Source organism: Anser brachyrhynchus (genome assembly GCF_964034855.1).
Source record: "Anser brachyrhynchus genome assembly, chromosome: 7".
In the NCBI taxonomy this organism is placed as follows: domain Eukaryota; kingdom Metazoa; phylum Chordata; class Aves; order Anseriformes; family Anatidae; genus Anser; species Anser brachyrhynchus.
This window is the reverse complement of record NC_137701.1, coordinates 3010897-3028413: the sequence shown is the minus strand read 5'-3', so window position 1 is coordinate 3028413 and position 17517 is coordinate 3010897. Positions and strand designations below refer to the sequence as shown.

General features: G+C 37.1%; 1 protein-coding gene across 21 annotated transcripts in view; it reads right to left on the bottom strand.

Annotated features, from left to right (window-relative positions):
• ANKRD44 (ankyrin repeat domain 44) overlaps positions 1–17517 on the bottom strand; it is a 154007-nt gene that overhangs the window by 6649 nt on the left and 129841 nt on the right. For 20 of the 21 annotated variants that reach the window (XR_013953649.1, XR_013953650.1, XM_080599910.1 and 17 more), the window contains 10 exons: positions 14852–15053; positions 10297–10375; positions 9151–9268; positions 7904–8120; positions 7027–7114; positions 4708–4791; positions 3314–3459; positions 2396–2478; positions 1461–1543; positions 291–382 (listed from right to left, as the gene is read on the bottom strand). Coding sequence is in view for 19 of the 21 variants with exons in the window: in XM_080599910.1 (XP_080456036.1) it covers positions 291–382; positions 1461–1543; positions 2396–2478; positions 3314–3459; positions 4708–4791; positions 7027–7114; positions 7904–8120; positions 9151–9268; positions 10297–10375; positions 14852–15053 (1192 nt within the window). In the remaining 2 variants the exon portion in view is untranslated. Of the gene's footprint in view, positions 1–3; positions 102–290; positions 383–1460; positions 1544–2395; positions 2479–3313; positions 3460–4707; positions 4792–7026; positions 7115–7903; positions 8121–9150; positions 9269–10296; positions 10376–14851; positions 15054–17517 lie in introns of those variants that run through there. The other variant, XM_080599896.1, reaches the window with a different exon arrangement.

Below are 17517 nucleotides of genomic sequence, written 5' to 3'. Positions count from 1 at the left end.
TTCAAGTTACCACTGCACTCAAGCATTAAAAAAGACTAGCTGTTGACAGTACATGCAAAATGAACAGTAAAAGGGACCACTGTGATGTTCAGAATACATTTCTATATTAAAAAAAAAAATAAAGAGAAAAGCGTCCTTTTTAATATAGATACTCACACAGCTCATTGTTTGTTCTTGGAAGAATATAAGTATCAATGATGTCTACCAGCTTTTAAGTCTATTGCGTCGGTCTGTTGTAAAATTACCTGTTAGGTACTACTGAAGTTTACCAAAGTGTATTATTTACTTACCATTTTCATCTACTGCTAGGACACATGCCCCTTTGGTTAGCAACTCTTCAACCACCATCTTCAAGCCATTACGTGCAGCAATATGGAGAGGTCTACAAAACAAAACATAAAAATTAAAGTTTAGTTTAAAATAATCCTTTTAAAAAAAGTTAGGCAGCACTTACAGCATATCCAGCATCAGAATGTTTCCTCCTGAGGATCATAACAATTATAATCTAGACATTAAATTATATTACAAACTTTAAAATAATTCTGGTGTACCATATCTATAAAATATGTGGAAAATAAATATAAGCAATTACCTTTATACATGCAAAGATTGCTTAACACTTGCCAGTCTCAAGGATTTCTTTAAAAACCTGTCAGATTTCCACTGTTTGCAGCACACAATGGACATTTAAAAGGAAAATGTATCTAAGACTGAAGAAATGCCTTTGTTCTATCCTTAATTCTGGCTACTACAGACTGTTCAAAATCATTGTATCACTTTTCTTCTCTTGAATATTCCACTGATAATTTCTGTTCCAGCAGTTTTGCTCCCTTCCTGGGCTAGCACACCATCCTCCTGTTTACGGCAGCTAATGGAACAGGAGAAACAATTTCAACATTAAAGGGGGGGAAAAGGGCTTAGGTGGAATGGATTCATCTGTAAGCTCTAGATCTACAGCCTGAACCTGTGGTTCAATCTTCTACTGGGGCATTCCTCCATTCCAGTCAAGCAGTTGCAGCCGGTGTAAGAATATTGATGGTTACAATCCTGCTGATAATGAGCACTATGGAAGGGAGTTGTACATAAACTTTGATCTCAAAAAACTTTAAAATTAAATGTAGTATCTTAATCTAAATAAATTATTTAGATTTAAAGTGAAGCTTGAAAAGGTAGGAAATGCCAGTATACATTCACATGATTGAAAGAAATTTTGATAGTCTTCAAATAAATGACTTCATATTATTTTTCCAACAAACCAAACACAGAATTAGCATCAAAGAAGTCAAAATTAAAAGTGAAAATGCAATATAAATCTAGTGTTTTCAAGGGCAGGCTCTTCAAAAAAACCTCAGAAATTTAACTTCCTTTTTCTATGAAAAAATCCAAGACATGAACTTGATAAGCTGAATCAGAATCTCTGGGTAAGTCAACTGAACTTGAGAGGATCAGGTTATACTTACGTCTGCAATGCATTATTTTTTGCATTAATAAGGCTCTGTTCTTGTATCTTGTCAAGTATTAACAAGGCACATTTTTCATGACCCTGTAGTTGAAAACAAAAAACTGTATTAATTTGCCGAAGATTGTTAAACTGAGGCAAAAGAAACGTTACATATAAAAGCAAAATGTAAAAACTCAATTTAAAATATGGAATATGCTACCCAGTTTCTAAGGAACTGTAATGAGTGAATTGTAAAAGCCTTAAAACACCATTTACAAACTGTCAATACTAGGATTCTTTAGCACATTTACAATTTTTAGACATTCACCTGTGTTTCAACCCTCCACTCATATATGAATTCACCTTCTCAGCTTTCAGGGAAGACTGACATTTCTTTTGAGAGCGCATTCAACTGATGATTTACAAGGACTACACAATAACAGAGAATGAGAGGGCTTAATCTCAAAAACTAATACTGTATTTCCTAGGTCTTTAAATGCCTTCTGTATTATTAATAAACTAATAATAAACTAATAAAAATTAATAAACAGGAGTAAAAGAAAAGTCCCAGGAGAGGGAATCCCATGGACTTTTTTTTTTTAATTTTAATTTTTCAAAAACAGGCAACAACAATTGGAATTAATGGGAAAAAAAGTTGGGAAACCCACCACCACCAATCTAATCAATACCCCTGCTTTTACTGCTATAGAGTGCAAGATAAAATTTTGGGTTCCTTCCACAGAATTTGGAGAATAAATATTATTTCAGCTGTCATCCTTATTTCTCAATTTACTAAACCCTGAAATAGACTTGAAAAAAAGCTTGGTACAGTGTTCTCACTACACGTCTGACCATCACATCTCTATTGCAGAAATATTTGTTGGAGCTTTAACAAACACAAACATACACACAGACAGTAGAGATTATAGAAGCACACAGTTATCTTCAACTTACTTTACTGCTAGCCAAGTGCAAAGATGTATTCAAGTCCTTATCTTTTAATGTCAGGTCTGCCTTAGCAATGTTCACCAAGAAGTCTGAAGTTTAGTAGAAATCAATGAACAAATCCGATGGGCAGACAAATATGTAAAAACAGAGGGAAAAAAAACCTATTTCAATATGTGTGTGCATACATGCTAACCAATTAAGCCTTGATGCAACGTAAACTTTACAAACATGAAGTGAAAATAATGAGAACAGACTGATCTTGTGTAGTTAATCAGCAGCCAAATGGAGAGCTAATACCTCATTCATTTTGCCTCAAACTGTTGAACATAGATTAATCTATGTATCAACTTCCCCATTTGCAGATTTGCAAATTCTGCCTAAATCACTTCCTGAGAACAACTCTGAATCCTGCTCTGAGTGGACTAAATGGATATAATGAATTCAGGGTGCAGTCTGTGCTGTTAAAACTAAAGAAAAGGGAGTTTTGTTAAGTCAATATATCTGTAATCTGTATGTCTATATCATGTAGTCTAGCCTGGAACAAAACAGCTGTGGATAGCTGCCATTTCAAGAGTAGTATTTCCTATAATGTAACAGAAAAAGAGGTTACACTTAAAACTTTTTTACACATGCAGTTTTACTGCCCCATAAAAACAAGAAAGTAATAGAGAAAAGAAATACTATTCCCCTCATGCTCTTTACAATGCACTTTGGAGGAAATAAGACTCAAGTTTGCTATTGCAAGGAGTCACAAAGACTGCTGAGAAACGATGACTGAGAAGAAAAAAAAAAAAGATGTAAAGGTAGCTTCTTACAGGCATGCACAAAATTTATTTGTCTTCCTTAGTTTTCCCAGGAAAACACGATCACTTATTTGGGATCAGCAACTGCAGTTGCACTCAAAAGTGGCAAGGATTTACTCACCTACAGCACCTATGTGACCGTTTTGAGCTGCCATCATGAGAGGCGTTTTCCCTGCATGATCTGCAGCATTCACTTGGGCGCTGTGACTCAGGAGGAGCTGGAGGCATTCCACGTGATCCGCAAAGGCTGCTGCGTGAAGGGGCGTTCTGTGGGGAAAATTAACATGACCACAGCTGTTGCTGAATAATTACAATATTCCTATTTACTTGCCTTCTCAAGAACCTGAAAGCACAAGATGGTTTGGCTATTTTTTCCTACGAACCTCAAAAGTTATCACAAGAGGAAAGCCGCAGTAGCAACATCCAAAAATAATCAAACAATATTTACAGTCTCTGTCCTGGTGCAATATAAACTTTTAAAAAAGGGAATCAGAGGGTGGATATGGTATTGTGTAGAATCTTGTACTAGCAGCATATTTATTTTAATGGAATATACTCTGTAAAATGGAAAGCAGTACAATCCTTCTGCATGTGATTTTTATTTTTCTTAGGCAAACTTGAAATGGGAAAACTACGAGAAAAGGACAGATTCAGTACTTAAATACACTGAAGTATTTCAAGCTATAGTCAAAGACACTACATCAACTGGCTATGACAACTGCGTTACTATGAAAGACAGAAAGAATTCTGTCCACTTTGAAAGTTATCAGTTTCCACAAGACTGAGACACTAGAAGTCGTCCTGTCTCCCTGTGGCCTTTTGGGTCTGAAGTACAACTAATTGAGATGAAGGACAGTTGGTATGTAACCCACACAATCGTGTTACTTCAGTTTTTGCTTATCAGTAAGGATGAGGTGCTCTCACCCTTACAGGAGTAAGGAATCACCATTACTGAAGGTTTTGTATTTGTTTTAATTAAGAGAAACAATGAGTATTAATTTTTTAGAATTGTAGCAATCTTAAGTATGTATATACATGCAGTGAGATTATCAATGTGACTGAAGATTTGACTGAATGAATATCTCTTGCTGTACCGGTATGAATTATTTTGCTGTACAGAAGTTTTCAATCATTTGTTCTGAGAATGCTAACATAACTTTTAATGAAATACTTTCCTATTTGTACACAGTATCACACCATTTATCAAATAAATGTGTTTATATGTTTAACAGAAAGAAAACAGATTCAGAGAAACAGCCTGGAGTGGTACGCTTTTTAAACAAACAAAACACTATATTCTTTTTTGACAGCCAAATTGAATACTTCATAGTATTCTTACTTCAAAGTCAGCCACCACTTAAGTTTGTTGCAGTGTAAGCTGCTATCTGACAGAGTCAGCATGACAAGTCTTGGCTCAGCTATATATGATAAAGATTAGTTACAGAGGTTCAGACAGAATTACGAAAAATATGAGATGGATTCACAATGATGAAAGGCAATTTAAGAAGCTATTACCTTCCTTTGTCATCTTTGCAATTGACAATGTTGGCATCGATGGCTCCAATGAGCAGTGATGCACAGTTTTCATGATCATTGATTCTGCCAAAAGACAAGACATTTTTAAACAATGTAAAAAGATTGCATCTGCTACTATGGATTTCAGCACCTAAAGCAAAGCTGATCCTGCAATTCACTATGCAGAAGGTTAACTGAAAGTACACTAGCAACCTAGGATTAAAACTTTAATACCTTAAAATCCTTTAATCTACGTGTCAAACACTGGAGAGTACTTGGTCATATACACTTACACAGAGAAAGCTTTATTCTAATGTTTAAGGTATCAAAACTCACATCTTCCAACTCACGCTTCTAATACTTTTCCTTCATGGAGGTACTCTTCCTGGTTATTGGTAATTTGTCTTATTCCATTATGAACATTTTTAAGTAACAGTATTAGCCATATATTATATCTCTAATATAGCTAGAAGACCATGCTGTCTTAGCAACAGTTCTTTTATTTTAAAGTTGCATGCATTTTTAACATGCACATGTTTTTAGGTGAGTTTAAGAATTACATACCAGTTTAAAAGACGACCAATATTTGGTTTATTTTAAGCAGAGTAAAAAAAATTCTTTATAAATATGCTTATTTCTCTAATATATTGTTTTTGATAATTACAAGGTTTGATATATAACTTACTTTTCTACTTTCCAATGATGTCAAGTGTAGAAAGAAAGCCTACAGAATAGCAACTCCTATCATTAATTCTGGAATACATTAATTCTTCCAATAGAAGACAGAATTCATAATTCTGCCATTCTAATTATTGGTAAGAATTAGGAAGGTCTGCATTTGTTTTTACAGAGCTTAATTCCTTACTCTTCTGATGGTTTATATGTCCTGATAAGCATGTTAGGTCGTACATACCAAAGTAATCTTGCATTTTTTGTAAAAATACATTAGCAATTATGTAATGAAATGTTATGACTTTGCCGTATTAAAATCCTTCCTGTATGAAAATGCACTACTTTATTTGAATAAAGAATGTGTCTAAGATACGTGCATGGAAGAAGATTAGAAGCTCATAATAGCCACCAACGTTTTGTTGTTCATAAGGAATAAGAGAACTTTGGATACAGAGTCTGCCTCTATGGCCAATCAATCCCTTTGGCTAGTACCAAAGCTTCCAGATAGAAGTTATGTTAGAAGAAAGAAAGACCATGCAGGGAAATCAGTCTGGAAAATACTCAGCTGAGAATATCTTGGAAAAAATACGGCCCACACAGAGCACTGTTCTAGCATGGTATAGATTGTTTTTTCAAAGTCCCTTTTCCATTACTGCTTTATTCCAGTTGCTAAAAAAAAAAAAAAAAAAAAAAGAATCATCTTGACTGTGACAAGTTCGCTTCGCTACAAGAAGGACATGGAGGTGCTCGAGAGAGTCCAGAGAAGGGCAACGAAGCTGGTGAGGGGTCTGGAGAACAAGTCTTACGAGGAGCGGCTGAGGGAGCTGGGGTTGTTCAGCCTGGAGAAGAGGAGGCTCAGGGGAGACCTTATCGCTCTCTATAGGTACCTTAAAGGAGGCTGTAGAGAGGTGGGGGTTGGTCTATTCTCCCACGTGCCTGGTGACAGGACGAGGGGGAATGGGCTAAAGTTGTGCCAGGGGAGGTTTAGGTTGGATATTAGGAAGAACTTCTTTACTGAAAGGGTTGTTAGGCATTGGAATGGGCTGCCCAGGGAGGTGGTTGAGTCACCATCCCTGGAGGTCTTTAAAAGACGTTTAGATGTAGCCCTTAGTGATATGGTTTAGTGGAGGACTTGTTAGTATTAGGGCAGAGGTTGGACTAGATGATCTTGGAGGTCTCTTCCAACCTAGACGATTCTGTGATTCTGTGATTCTGTGAAGTTTATTAATTTTCAGCCAATGGGTTTCAAAAGAACCTCAAAAGGTCAAACCTAAATGGACCAAGGCACTATAGCCTAGGTCATGGCCAAAGAATGGAACAGCTATGAAATTACACCGTGTGAAGAAAACACGTAGGTCTATACAGGTAAGCAAGGGAGAAGAAACTAGGAGGAAGCAGAAATGCACCTATTTAATTACAAATCAGTATTTCAACAAATAGCATAAATGTATTATATTTATGCAAAAATACTCTTTATTGTGCCTCTTTTTTTTCAACAGAAAGATAAGCACAATTTTATGACCAGCTTTAAAATTATTTGCTTGTGCAAATAATCTCAAATAAAAATAGTTTTCTTCACATGCTGCTACTTTCCAGATATATCATAAAGCAACATATCTGCATTTGTTACTGGAAATTTCTACTTACACGGCACAGTGCAATGGAGAGAAGCTATTACCATAGAATTTGCGGAAAAATTTTTGTTCCAATAGTACCTCTGTGCAGTTTTCATGACCTATAAGAAATCAGATGGTTTGCAGTGTTACACAAAGCCAGTAATTCACTCATTGCATACTAGGTTTATAAGGATTATAATTTAACACTTTAGATTTAAGATTGAACACATTGTGTACATAAGCTTTTATGTGATAAAATTAGAAACAAAAATTGTTTTACTTATATATATACATATATATATATATACATATACTATATATATATATATATATATCAGCAACATAGTAGATCCAGGCTGATATTAACCCCTCTCAAAAATAAAAGGAAAGGAAAAATAGTCTCCTTTTTAAATGATATTACATACATGGCCTCACATATCTCCAAAAGATGGTCTTAAACGATGGTACTAGGAGGTTTTATCCTTTTATTAAGCAAGAAACATAATCAGTTCAGGCTATCCATCTAATCATGTCACTTCTTGCTTTAATAAATAAGAAGGTGACACCTCAAAGAAGCATTTCTGGCCCCATACTAATCAATGAGAATTTCATCATTCACTTCACGAAATCCAGAATTTCACCCTGGCCTTCTGTGATGGGAGCAAATGAACACAATGACTGAGATATTTCTCTATAAGTTGCAAAGCCGTTGAGAGCTATTGCTGGAATTTCCCTGGATTTTGAACTGAAGTGTAAACACAGAAAATGCAAACTACAGATAGTAAGTAAGAGGGGAAATAATTTGACTCTTCATTTTAAGTTTCTCAAAGGGTTAAACTTTGTTATCATGCTTTCCTAAAACTGAAGCCACATTTGAACTTGGTAAAAATCCACAGGGACAAACTTACCATTGTAACAAGCCCAGTGCAGCGGTGTATAACCTTGATTATCTTTTAAACTGCAGTCTTCTTCTGAAAGTGCTACCTGCAGTAATTCACTCAGCCAAGTGGCATGACCCCGAGCTGCTGCAAAGTGCAGAGGTGTTCTGCCTCTGGCATCTTTACATAAAATAGATACGTCTTTCTCTAACAGCATCTGAACACACTCTTCATGCCCAGTCATAATCTGATAACAAAGAAATGAGTAAAGAGGTTGACATAAACATAGACTCACGCCCAGGAAACATGTGCTATGATTGATGCCTGTGAACATGAAACAGCCTGAATAGGATTCAGATGACAGAGATGAAAGCTCCTTTGATCCCATGGGTATCCTATGATAACCACTACACTGAAATATATTTGCTATTACCTTTCAAAGGCATTGATTAATAGTTTGTGGAAGAAACCCCACTAAAGGCTCAAAACCAAGGAGGAGTTTAAGATTAATGAAACAGATAAGCAAAGGTTGAGGTCCAGAAAACCTGAGTCTTGCTACTCAAAACCATGTACAAATGTGAGAGGAGAGTTGAGGGAAAAAAAGGAACAATATTATCAGAAACATGAAAAGGTGTTTTAACAGCTGGCCAGATATTATCAGTGACCTCCATGTCATACATAGATTAGCTTTAGTATCTTGGTCATGTTCATACACTGCTGTTAACACAGAACAAAAATGTTTTATCATAGCTTTGTTACAGACAGGTGTTGGACTCTAAGCTGAATTGCTCACTACAGTTATTACAGAGTTCTGAATAAACATGATAAACATGATCTCTTGCATCAACTGCACATTGGGTAAGAAGGTGTCTCCTAAAAAAGGTTAGATCTGCCTTGAATTTCACTGCCTCCATATCAATACTTAAGGCTTACTTATTTACAACATCCTCCCCAAGAAAAAGGATAGCAACTGCTGGGCAGTTCTTTTAAATAAATTATTTTCAAAATTCTTAAAGCGCTTATAACAATAATGATTGCTATAGTAGAGTGTCTAGAGCAAGAGAAAAAATCAATCTAATCAATACTTTATCTAATTAAAGTGAATGTGAAATAAAGTCAAAAGCAGAGCAGATTTGTCCTGATTTTTACCTCATTGACTGTTTTTAGTCATGTTTTCAATCACTAACTATATCCCCTACATATTCAATATCCCTGTATTTATAAATGAATTGTATTCACAGTAAAACAAATAATTAGAATTATTAAAACTAAGTCACCCCTCGATGTAAAGCTGTGCATCCCACGAGATCAGCTGCATCTACAGATGCTTCTTTTTCAAGTAATAAGGAAACAGCATCAATGTGCCCATATGCCACTGCAAGCATTAGGGGGGTTCTAGAAGAAAAACAAACAGAACAGTCACAGCTATAAAATGACATGCTACTTGGCACTGCTAACTTACTGGACTAGAGAAGTCAGGAAGCCCTGCATTTCTCTCCATTCCTACTCAGAAATTTATTCCTTTCACTGTACTCTTCTATATAATACTCAGGTGAAAATATTTTGTATGAAATTATTCTTAAAATGTTATCAGCCAACTAGTATGATTCATTTGCAAGCAGTTTACAGAGCAACATCATTCGGGACAATCTGTTCTCTTAACAACCTACAATTATCGTCACCTCCAGCAACACGTGAGCTTTACAGTACCCAACTGTTGTGAATGAATGCCCGATAGTTATCTAGATGACAACAACTCAAAGCATTTGTTTTGAAAATGCTGCACAATTGTTTAAAATGGAGTAAGGAACATGAGGAAACTCTATTAAAGCCAACATTTGGACTAACATATCTTCCTTTGTTTTTTTTTTTTTCTTCCTTAAAGCGATCTATTCTTCTATTCTTAGGTAAGACTAATACCATTCAAAGTTATACATATAGTCAGATATATTCCAGGTAACCCCAAATAAGTTTTTTAAAGCATTCATGCTTTCAACTTCTAAAGCATACTTTATATTGCCTCTATAGCTGCCATTTAATGAGACAAAACTTGTAGGAACATTTCAGATTTAGGGCTCACCTCAAATTCAGTCTCACTTTGCCAGCTTAGTATACCAAGTAAATCCTAAAATATCAGCATTTTAGAAAGTAAAAGTCTATAGAAACATCTCAGAAGCTTGTTAGTTTACATTGAATCTGGCTCTAAGCATCTATGAAGAATTGTTTAAAGTATGAAGCAGAGGCTACAGTTAATGAATAATCTTTTCCACATGGCTTAGAATGTATACTTTGTAGTTTCTGCCAAATTCTAAAAGGAGAAGTACAGGAAGTACTGTATTTCAAATAAATGCTTTTTCTGCATGAAATCTGAGATGCTATTTGAATCACAGAACTGAAAGAAAACCATCACAAAGAAAACTTACTGTCCTTTGGCGTCTGTCACATCAGGGTTGTCTGCAACTTCTAGCAACAACCGTAAACAGGGTGTATGACCATTAATGACTATGAAGAAAAAAAGTGTGTTAAGTTAAAATAGGCTTAATTTCAGATACTTTTCCATTAGAATTTTCATGGATAAGAAATTTATTGATAAACAATTAAAATACTTTGCGATATAATAAATTAGTATTCCTAAAATTTTCAATTTACTTCTGGCAATGAAATATGAGCTCTTTTTTCCCTGACTTCAGTAAAACAAGGATTATTTTTCTTTCATTCAAAAATGCCAAATGAGTAAAACAGAAATTGTGATTTTCACTACTGAAAAGATCTTTGCTAAATGGGTCAGCATTTCAAAATCCCTCAGAGCAAGCAGGCAGACAAGGTTTTCTATGATCAGTGTTGGAACACATTAAGCAGTACAGCAGCAAAGCTCGTTAATATTACATAGGCTGTACAAGCAAATTCTTCAGTGCTGTTATGAAAAAAGAAACATCTGCAAAGAAAGACCAATATTACACATTTTGTATTCCAGGAAGCACCACGTTACTTTGACATTTTGCACTCCAGCGACCTCCAGGCTGACTCAGCTGTGCTGAGCCCCACAGCAGGCAGTCGGGAAGCCGTGAGGAGAGCATCAGCGCAGCCTTACAGCAATGCCTCTATGATGCAGCCAGCAGGTACTGCATCTCCACTTGTTCTCTCAGACTCAAACTTCTCAGGAAATGCTTGTTCCTACTCAAGCCCATCAGTCATGTCCTCCCAGTCCCCTGGGCATTGGCCAAGATCTCTCTAGTCTCCAAGTCAATCCTGACAGCTTCACACCAGCCTTGTTTGCTGGTGAGAGCTGAACTTTGGCAGTTGGGCACACTCAAGGTGATTGAGTCCAGGTTGAAGTATACAAAGTCACCACTACTGCTGACATTCTTTAACCGAAAGACTGTTTTGTCTCAATCTGCTTATTTTTCCCCCTCAAAGCCTTGACTGGGATCTTCCTTAGTTAAGAGAGCCGTGATGAGACATTCTTCAATTCAGTCAGTGCGGAGGTGACAGCACACCATCATCTTAGCTCCTTACATGGCTATGCAGAGGCCCAAACAGAGACAAAAATTCTCTTGGGGTTATTCCAGTTTTTCTAGTTTAAGGTTAGAAACCATGGGTACTTCTCAAAAACAGGGTTTCCTCTTTAAAATGTAACCCACTGCTGTTGGAAAACAGCTCCAAAGTACTCTATTTTGCAGGGCCAGATGCTGGAAACCAATCTGTGTGTCAGCTGGCTTAAAGGCTTCACTCACGGGAGGAACAGAAATTTCTTACTTAAAATAAATAAATAAAAAAATAAAAAACAATAATCCCTATACTCAGTAGATAGAGATTGTGTTCTTATTACAGCAAGTCATGCATTCACACTGCCCACACCCTGTGGACTGAGGCAGAAACCTTGGGCACCACCTGTGTCACATCATCCTGGCAGAGAAATGGGTGCACATCATCACATTTAAATCACTCATCCAAGAATAATCTCAGTTGCTTTCCCCAGAAAAAATAAAAGATGCTTTTAGTTATTTACCACTAAGTAATGACATATACATAACATGTAAACACTTCTACAGGGCTGATGAGTCAATGACTTGTGGGGAAAAAAAACCAACAAAACAGTTATTTCTGCCAGCAGAAGGAAGAGAAATCCCAACTTGTTCACAATGATGTCTGAAAAGGATTCTGGTAAGTCAGTTTTAGAATAGATACTCGCAGAAAGTATTCAGAGCTGACCCAGTGATTGCTAAACATTACAGACCCTGCAGGGAATGTGAGCTTTGCCAACAGAGCTACAATGCTACCCTAGGGAAACACTTCCAATGGATTCCCCAAGCCAGACAGAGGAAAGATTGGCGGTAATAAAATTATATAGGGAACATATAATTTAGGCTAAGGAAATTCTCCATGTTATGAGGTCAAAGAAAGCCTGTTCCCTGAGGGGAACAGACAAAAAAAAAAATACTTCATTAGGTGAATTATTTCTCTACTAAAGTTACAAATCCCTTTACTGAACAGAGCTCTGCAGAATCCTGTAATCCAATCCACCAGTTCAAGTCTCCTTAACTGCTCTGTTCAGCAATTCTGCTTGTGCAATCAGAAGGAATGAAGACACACACGTTTAAGGGGATGGGCACATATGCCTTCTTGTTTGTTCCACTGCACAGTAAATGCATGCAAGTTTTCATTTTTATGCATGCAAATGCATCCCGTCACTCAAAGGATTAATTCAGCAATAATTCTGTCAGATTTCTCAAAATATGCCAATTTTCCTCTTATGCTTGCATTGCAAATAAAAAATGTTGAATAGTGCATTGGAACCATGCAGGGTTTCCAATAGGTGGCATCATTCTTCGCTAAAACACCCCTAAACGAAATGTTACGAAACAGCATAACAAAAATCATCAGACTTCAAGTAGCTTTTTGTAATAGTTGGAGATGGAAGCTTTACTCCTTCAGGATTGCCATAGAATTCTGCATAGCTGTTGAGTGCAAGGTCATAAACAGTATTTGATTGGATATTTACCCAAAATGCACTTAGTTTGCATTCAAAAGCCTCCAAATTCATGACAGTGATAAACCTTATTTTCTAAGACTTCAAATACTCAATTTTCCTGTGCAATATTTTCCTTTCTGCTTAGGGTACATGTTCTCCATTTCTTCACTCTATTATTCCTATGGGTAGGGTTTTCCTGCTTCTTGCCTTTTCTCTTTTTTTTTTTAATATAAATTTAGCTTATTTGTTTTACTGAAGATTTAAAGAAAATTCTGCTCGAATCCCTGAAATATATATTTTTTTTATTTTGTGAAACAACAACAACGTCACAGACTAGAGAAGTCTACAATTGATCTTCCTACTGGTTCTACGTGGAAGGCACTCACATTACAGTGATGAGGGCAATTAAAAAAGGAACTAAAATAGAAATAAAAATACAATCAGAATTTGTATGAAGGTAAGAAACGTGCCTACTTAAAATAACACCTTCTATTCAACAAACCTACTCAACTCTATTTAACAAACCTAGTCAACAAATCCATATTTTGAGTGGGAGTTGCTAACAAGAATATGGCTTTGTGAGCGTTTAGCTTTTTCAGTAATGCAGAATATTCACAGTTCAGCTGTGACAAGAAATCTATGCAACTATAACCAAAATTTTAAATAAATGCAAAATCGTTGCTAGCAGTGATGACATGCCAGACAAAGTCACAGCTTGTTCATGAGACCTCAGCTAGGTTTGAAGTGGCTATAGAAAAGCTCTTGACCAACACAGCTGCACTTCTGTGGCAGCACTGTTCTTGACTTAAATTAATTAAACCAACAGTTTTAATAGGGCGGGATCATCTGGAGTTAGTATTTTGTGGTTTTATTGAAAACAACTGAACTCCCCCCACACTGAATTCTGGTCTCAAACTTCTGATTTGTGCACTGTGGCACAACATCTCTATATGATTACTTTATTGTGGGTAGCAATGCATTCGGTTTTATGCAAAGTCTAAGGTGGCAGAAGACATTTTTTAGTATGCTGTGAAGACTTATTGCAGAAATCTCTTCAATACTGCAGGCAAAATTGATATAGATCAATCTGACTTTATGCTTCCAGGTTGCACAAACGTGATCACAGAAAAAGATGGTATTACAGGATGTGCATGCATTTTATTCTAAGCAAGATGAAAAAAACATACAGAAAGACAATTAACATTGTTAACTAAAAAAATGTCCAATAAATTATTAATTCTACTTCCCACTAGAGGTCACTACTATGTTGTACTGAGTTCCTCAACAAACAGTCAGAGGAGCAATATTCCCTTTGGTGCTGCCATGTATTTAACCAACAGGTACATATTAAATAATAACCTCTAAATAAATGGCAAATTCTACATTTCCAGTGTCCAGTTAATTATGCAATGTGTAGTACTCAACACATGGTGAATGGAGCAACTCCTAGCAACAGCAAATTCATAAGCTGGTTTAGGAGAACAACATCTAAAAGAGGGTGAATTTCTGCAGAGCTGCCACTGCGAAAGGCTGAAGGTTTTGAAAACAGGACAATTTAATTGCCACCAGAAGCCTAACTGTATTTGCAACCTTTCTTCCTTAGGAGAAGCAGTGAAGCAATCATCATCTCTTCCCCTGGTTTTTTTGGCTCAAGAACCATTAAGTGAAGGTGTTGTAGAGGAAACATCATACATCGTAAAGAGTAGGTGGTAATAGAGAGAGATGGAAAAGCAGAGGTAAGCAGGTAAGGGCTGAGCAGTAGAGGAATGGAGAAATATGGTATTCTGTGAAGGAGGACTGATCCATGGGGACAGAGGAGAAAAACCATGGAAAAGACAGGTGAAGAGTTAACTGCTGGGCCTTGGCAAACAAGAAGCAGTCCTCAATATACGTCAAAATCTCATTCTTCTTAGAAGAAATATGCATAGGAAATAGTAGGTGGGTAAAGTTAACCACATATGTGTTACAGGATTCATACCACAAGCGTAACATAAGCACACACTCACCTGAAGCATGCAGTGGGGTCCTTTTAGTGACGTTGTCTTTTACAGTGACAGAAGCACCCTGGCTGATGAGAGCTTCCACGCACTCTGCATGCCCTTTAAATGCAGCCAGGTCCAAAGCAGTGCGTCCCTTCTCATCCTTGATATCCAGATCTACCAGAGACTGGAGGAGTACCTCCAAGGCTTGGTGATGACCATTATAGGCCTAGAAATATGAAATGACTCATGTAAAGAACACAACTCTCGCCTCTCAAAGAGTCACATAAAACACGAATAAGATGTGCCCTTGTTGGCCTCCCAAACACAGTAGAAATTACAGTTTTCTTGACTCTTTATGACTCTTCAGCTTGAAAGGACTTTTCCAAATTACATTGTGGATGATACAAGTAGCTATGACACTCAAAAATTCCTGGTTTTCATGGAGCGAAATTATGATTATTGATTTGCTCTGACCTTCTAATACAACCCAAGGTGAGGAATGTCAGGCAATAATTCATCAATTCAGTACAGACTAAATTTAATTTAACCTTGTAGGGACTGCCCTCCTCTACTGACTGTTAGACTCACACAGAACATCCTTTTTATTTACACATGAACATAGAACTAATGTTACTAGAGTTGAAGCAGTTAATGAAAACAGAAGAGCAATACTAACACAAAATTAACAACCAGCCACCAAACTTCAAGGTTAAGTACTGGTGGTATTAGCTTGCTCCTAGTGACCATTCTCAGAAGTTTAAAAGAACAGAACAGAGTAGGAAGCAAACAGTTGTTTCCCTGTTAGACCAAGAAAACTACTCAATAAAAGTAAAAAGGCAAAGGCAGAAAAAGCAGAGGAAGGTGAGGGCACAGAGAACTCATATCCCAGAAAACACTCTGATGCAGTTAGATTTTCTTCTCTATTACAGTTTTACTTAGAAAACAACCAGCAATAACCTGAACTTCCACACAATATGAGTACCTATCTTGATTTGTTTGTTTCCTTTTGGTTTGCCTGACACTGTCACTTACTTAGTCATGACCCTAACCAGGCACTACAGCCTCAGAGAATGGCAGATCAGTATTTCATTAGCTGCTAGTTCACCCCTTTGTTTCTAATTCTTAACTATTTCTATTCTATTGTCAAATATCTGGAAGCAGAGGCCATGGCCACTGCTCCATATCAGCTGTTTAACAGGTCTCTGTGTTTTGGTGTAAGTTCATAGCTTTCTGGACTGCCGGGTGGAGACATTCAGAGACACTGACATAGTTGTGGAAGGATAGCCACAGGCACCCCAATAAATGGGAGGGCTTGAAACAAATGTCAAAGATACTTCTGGATACCTGCACTTAAAGCGTGAGAAATTGTAATGTTTTATGTCAGCTTTTTTCTTTTTTAATTTATTGTGTTTTTGGGGCATCTCGGGTAAATGAACTGTTAAAACAGCAACCGATACAACAGGGAGAGACACTGGCAGTTTCCTTGCAAGGATTCTTTCCAAGAAGGACCAGAGAGGAAATGAGTTTGCTGTCTGGCCAGCTGCAGGTCAAGTCCTTTCCCTGCACAGGAATTTGTGTTGATGACAGTACAGGTTGTAACCCCTATTTTATCTTGGGACAATATTCTTCCCAAAGTAGTCAAATTGCAGAGGAAAAGAACTGAGGGTGAGAATTGTTCAGTGGCAAACTCGGTCCTTTTAACCAAACTGTTCCAGCTCTAGTTCCCTCAGATTATGTGTGGATAATTCAAATGCCAGGTTGGAGCTGTTATGACTGACTGGGAAACAGAGATATGATCACTATACAACTAAAATTTGATCCTATTTTCTACACAGCAGCTTCATGGTGAGGTTGGATATTTAGTGAAATGCCACTTTGTGTAAGACATGTGAGGACAGGCTGAGAGAGCTGGGACTGTTCAGCTTCAAAAAGAAAAGGTTCAGAAAGGTCTTAGTGATGTGTATAAAGACTCGAGGGGGGGGAGCAAAAAAGACAGAAACAAATTCTTCTCAGTGGTGCCCAGTGACAGGACAAGAGGCAATGCGCACAAATTTAAACACTGAAAATACCATTTAAATGCAAGAAAAAACATTTTTATTGTGGGGATGGTCAAGCACTGGAACAGATTGCCTGCAGAAGCCATGCACTGTTTGTGCTTGGAGACTTTCAAAATGTGATGGGGCATGGCCCTTGAGAAAACCACCTCTAACTGAACCTGCTCTGATCACAGAGTAGATGATTTTCAGAGGTCCCAGCTGACCTACACTATTCTGTGATTCTGTGCAAGACAACTCTGGGAAGAGGGCTGATGAATCTTGAATCTCAGGCTCTTGGGAAAAGGGAGCTATTGCGATCTCTGAGCCACAGGTGCTGGATCCCCTTTTGTCAGCACAGTGACCACTGCATACTCCCTGGGCACTTTAAACCCTGGGGTTTAAGCATGTGTTATCACACCTGGCTGTGCACCAGACAGTTTTTACACTCTGCATGTCTCCAGGAGATTATGAAGAGTATCCCATTCCATCGTCAAAGCCATGGGGCTCAAGCTCCAGCTTCAAACTGATAAACTAGTTATAAATAAAAGTTGTGACTTGGCATTTCATTTCTTTACAGTTTCTGTTTCTTCTTCTACAGTCTACCTGAGTATTACAGTCAATAAAAGCAAAGAGCCTCAACTGCCAGAAACTTAA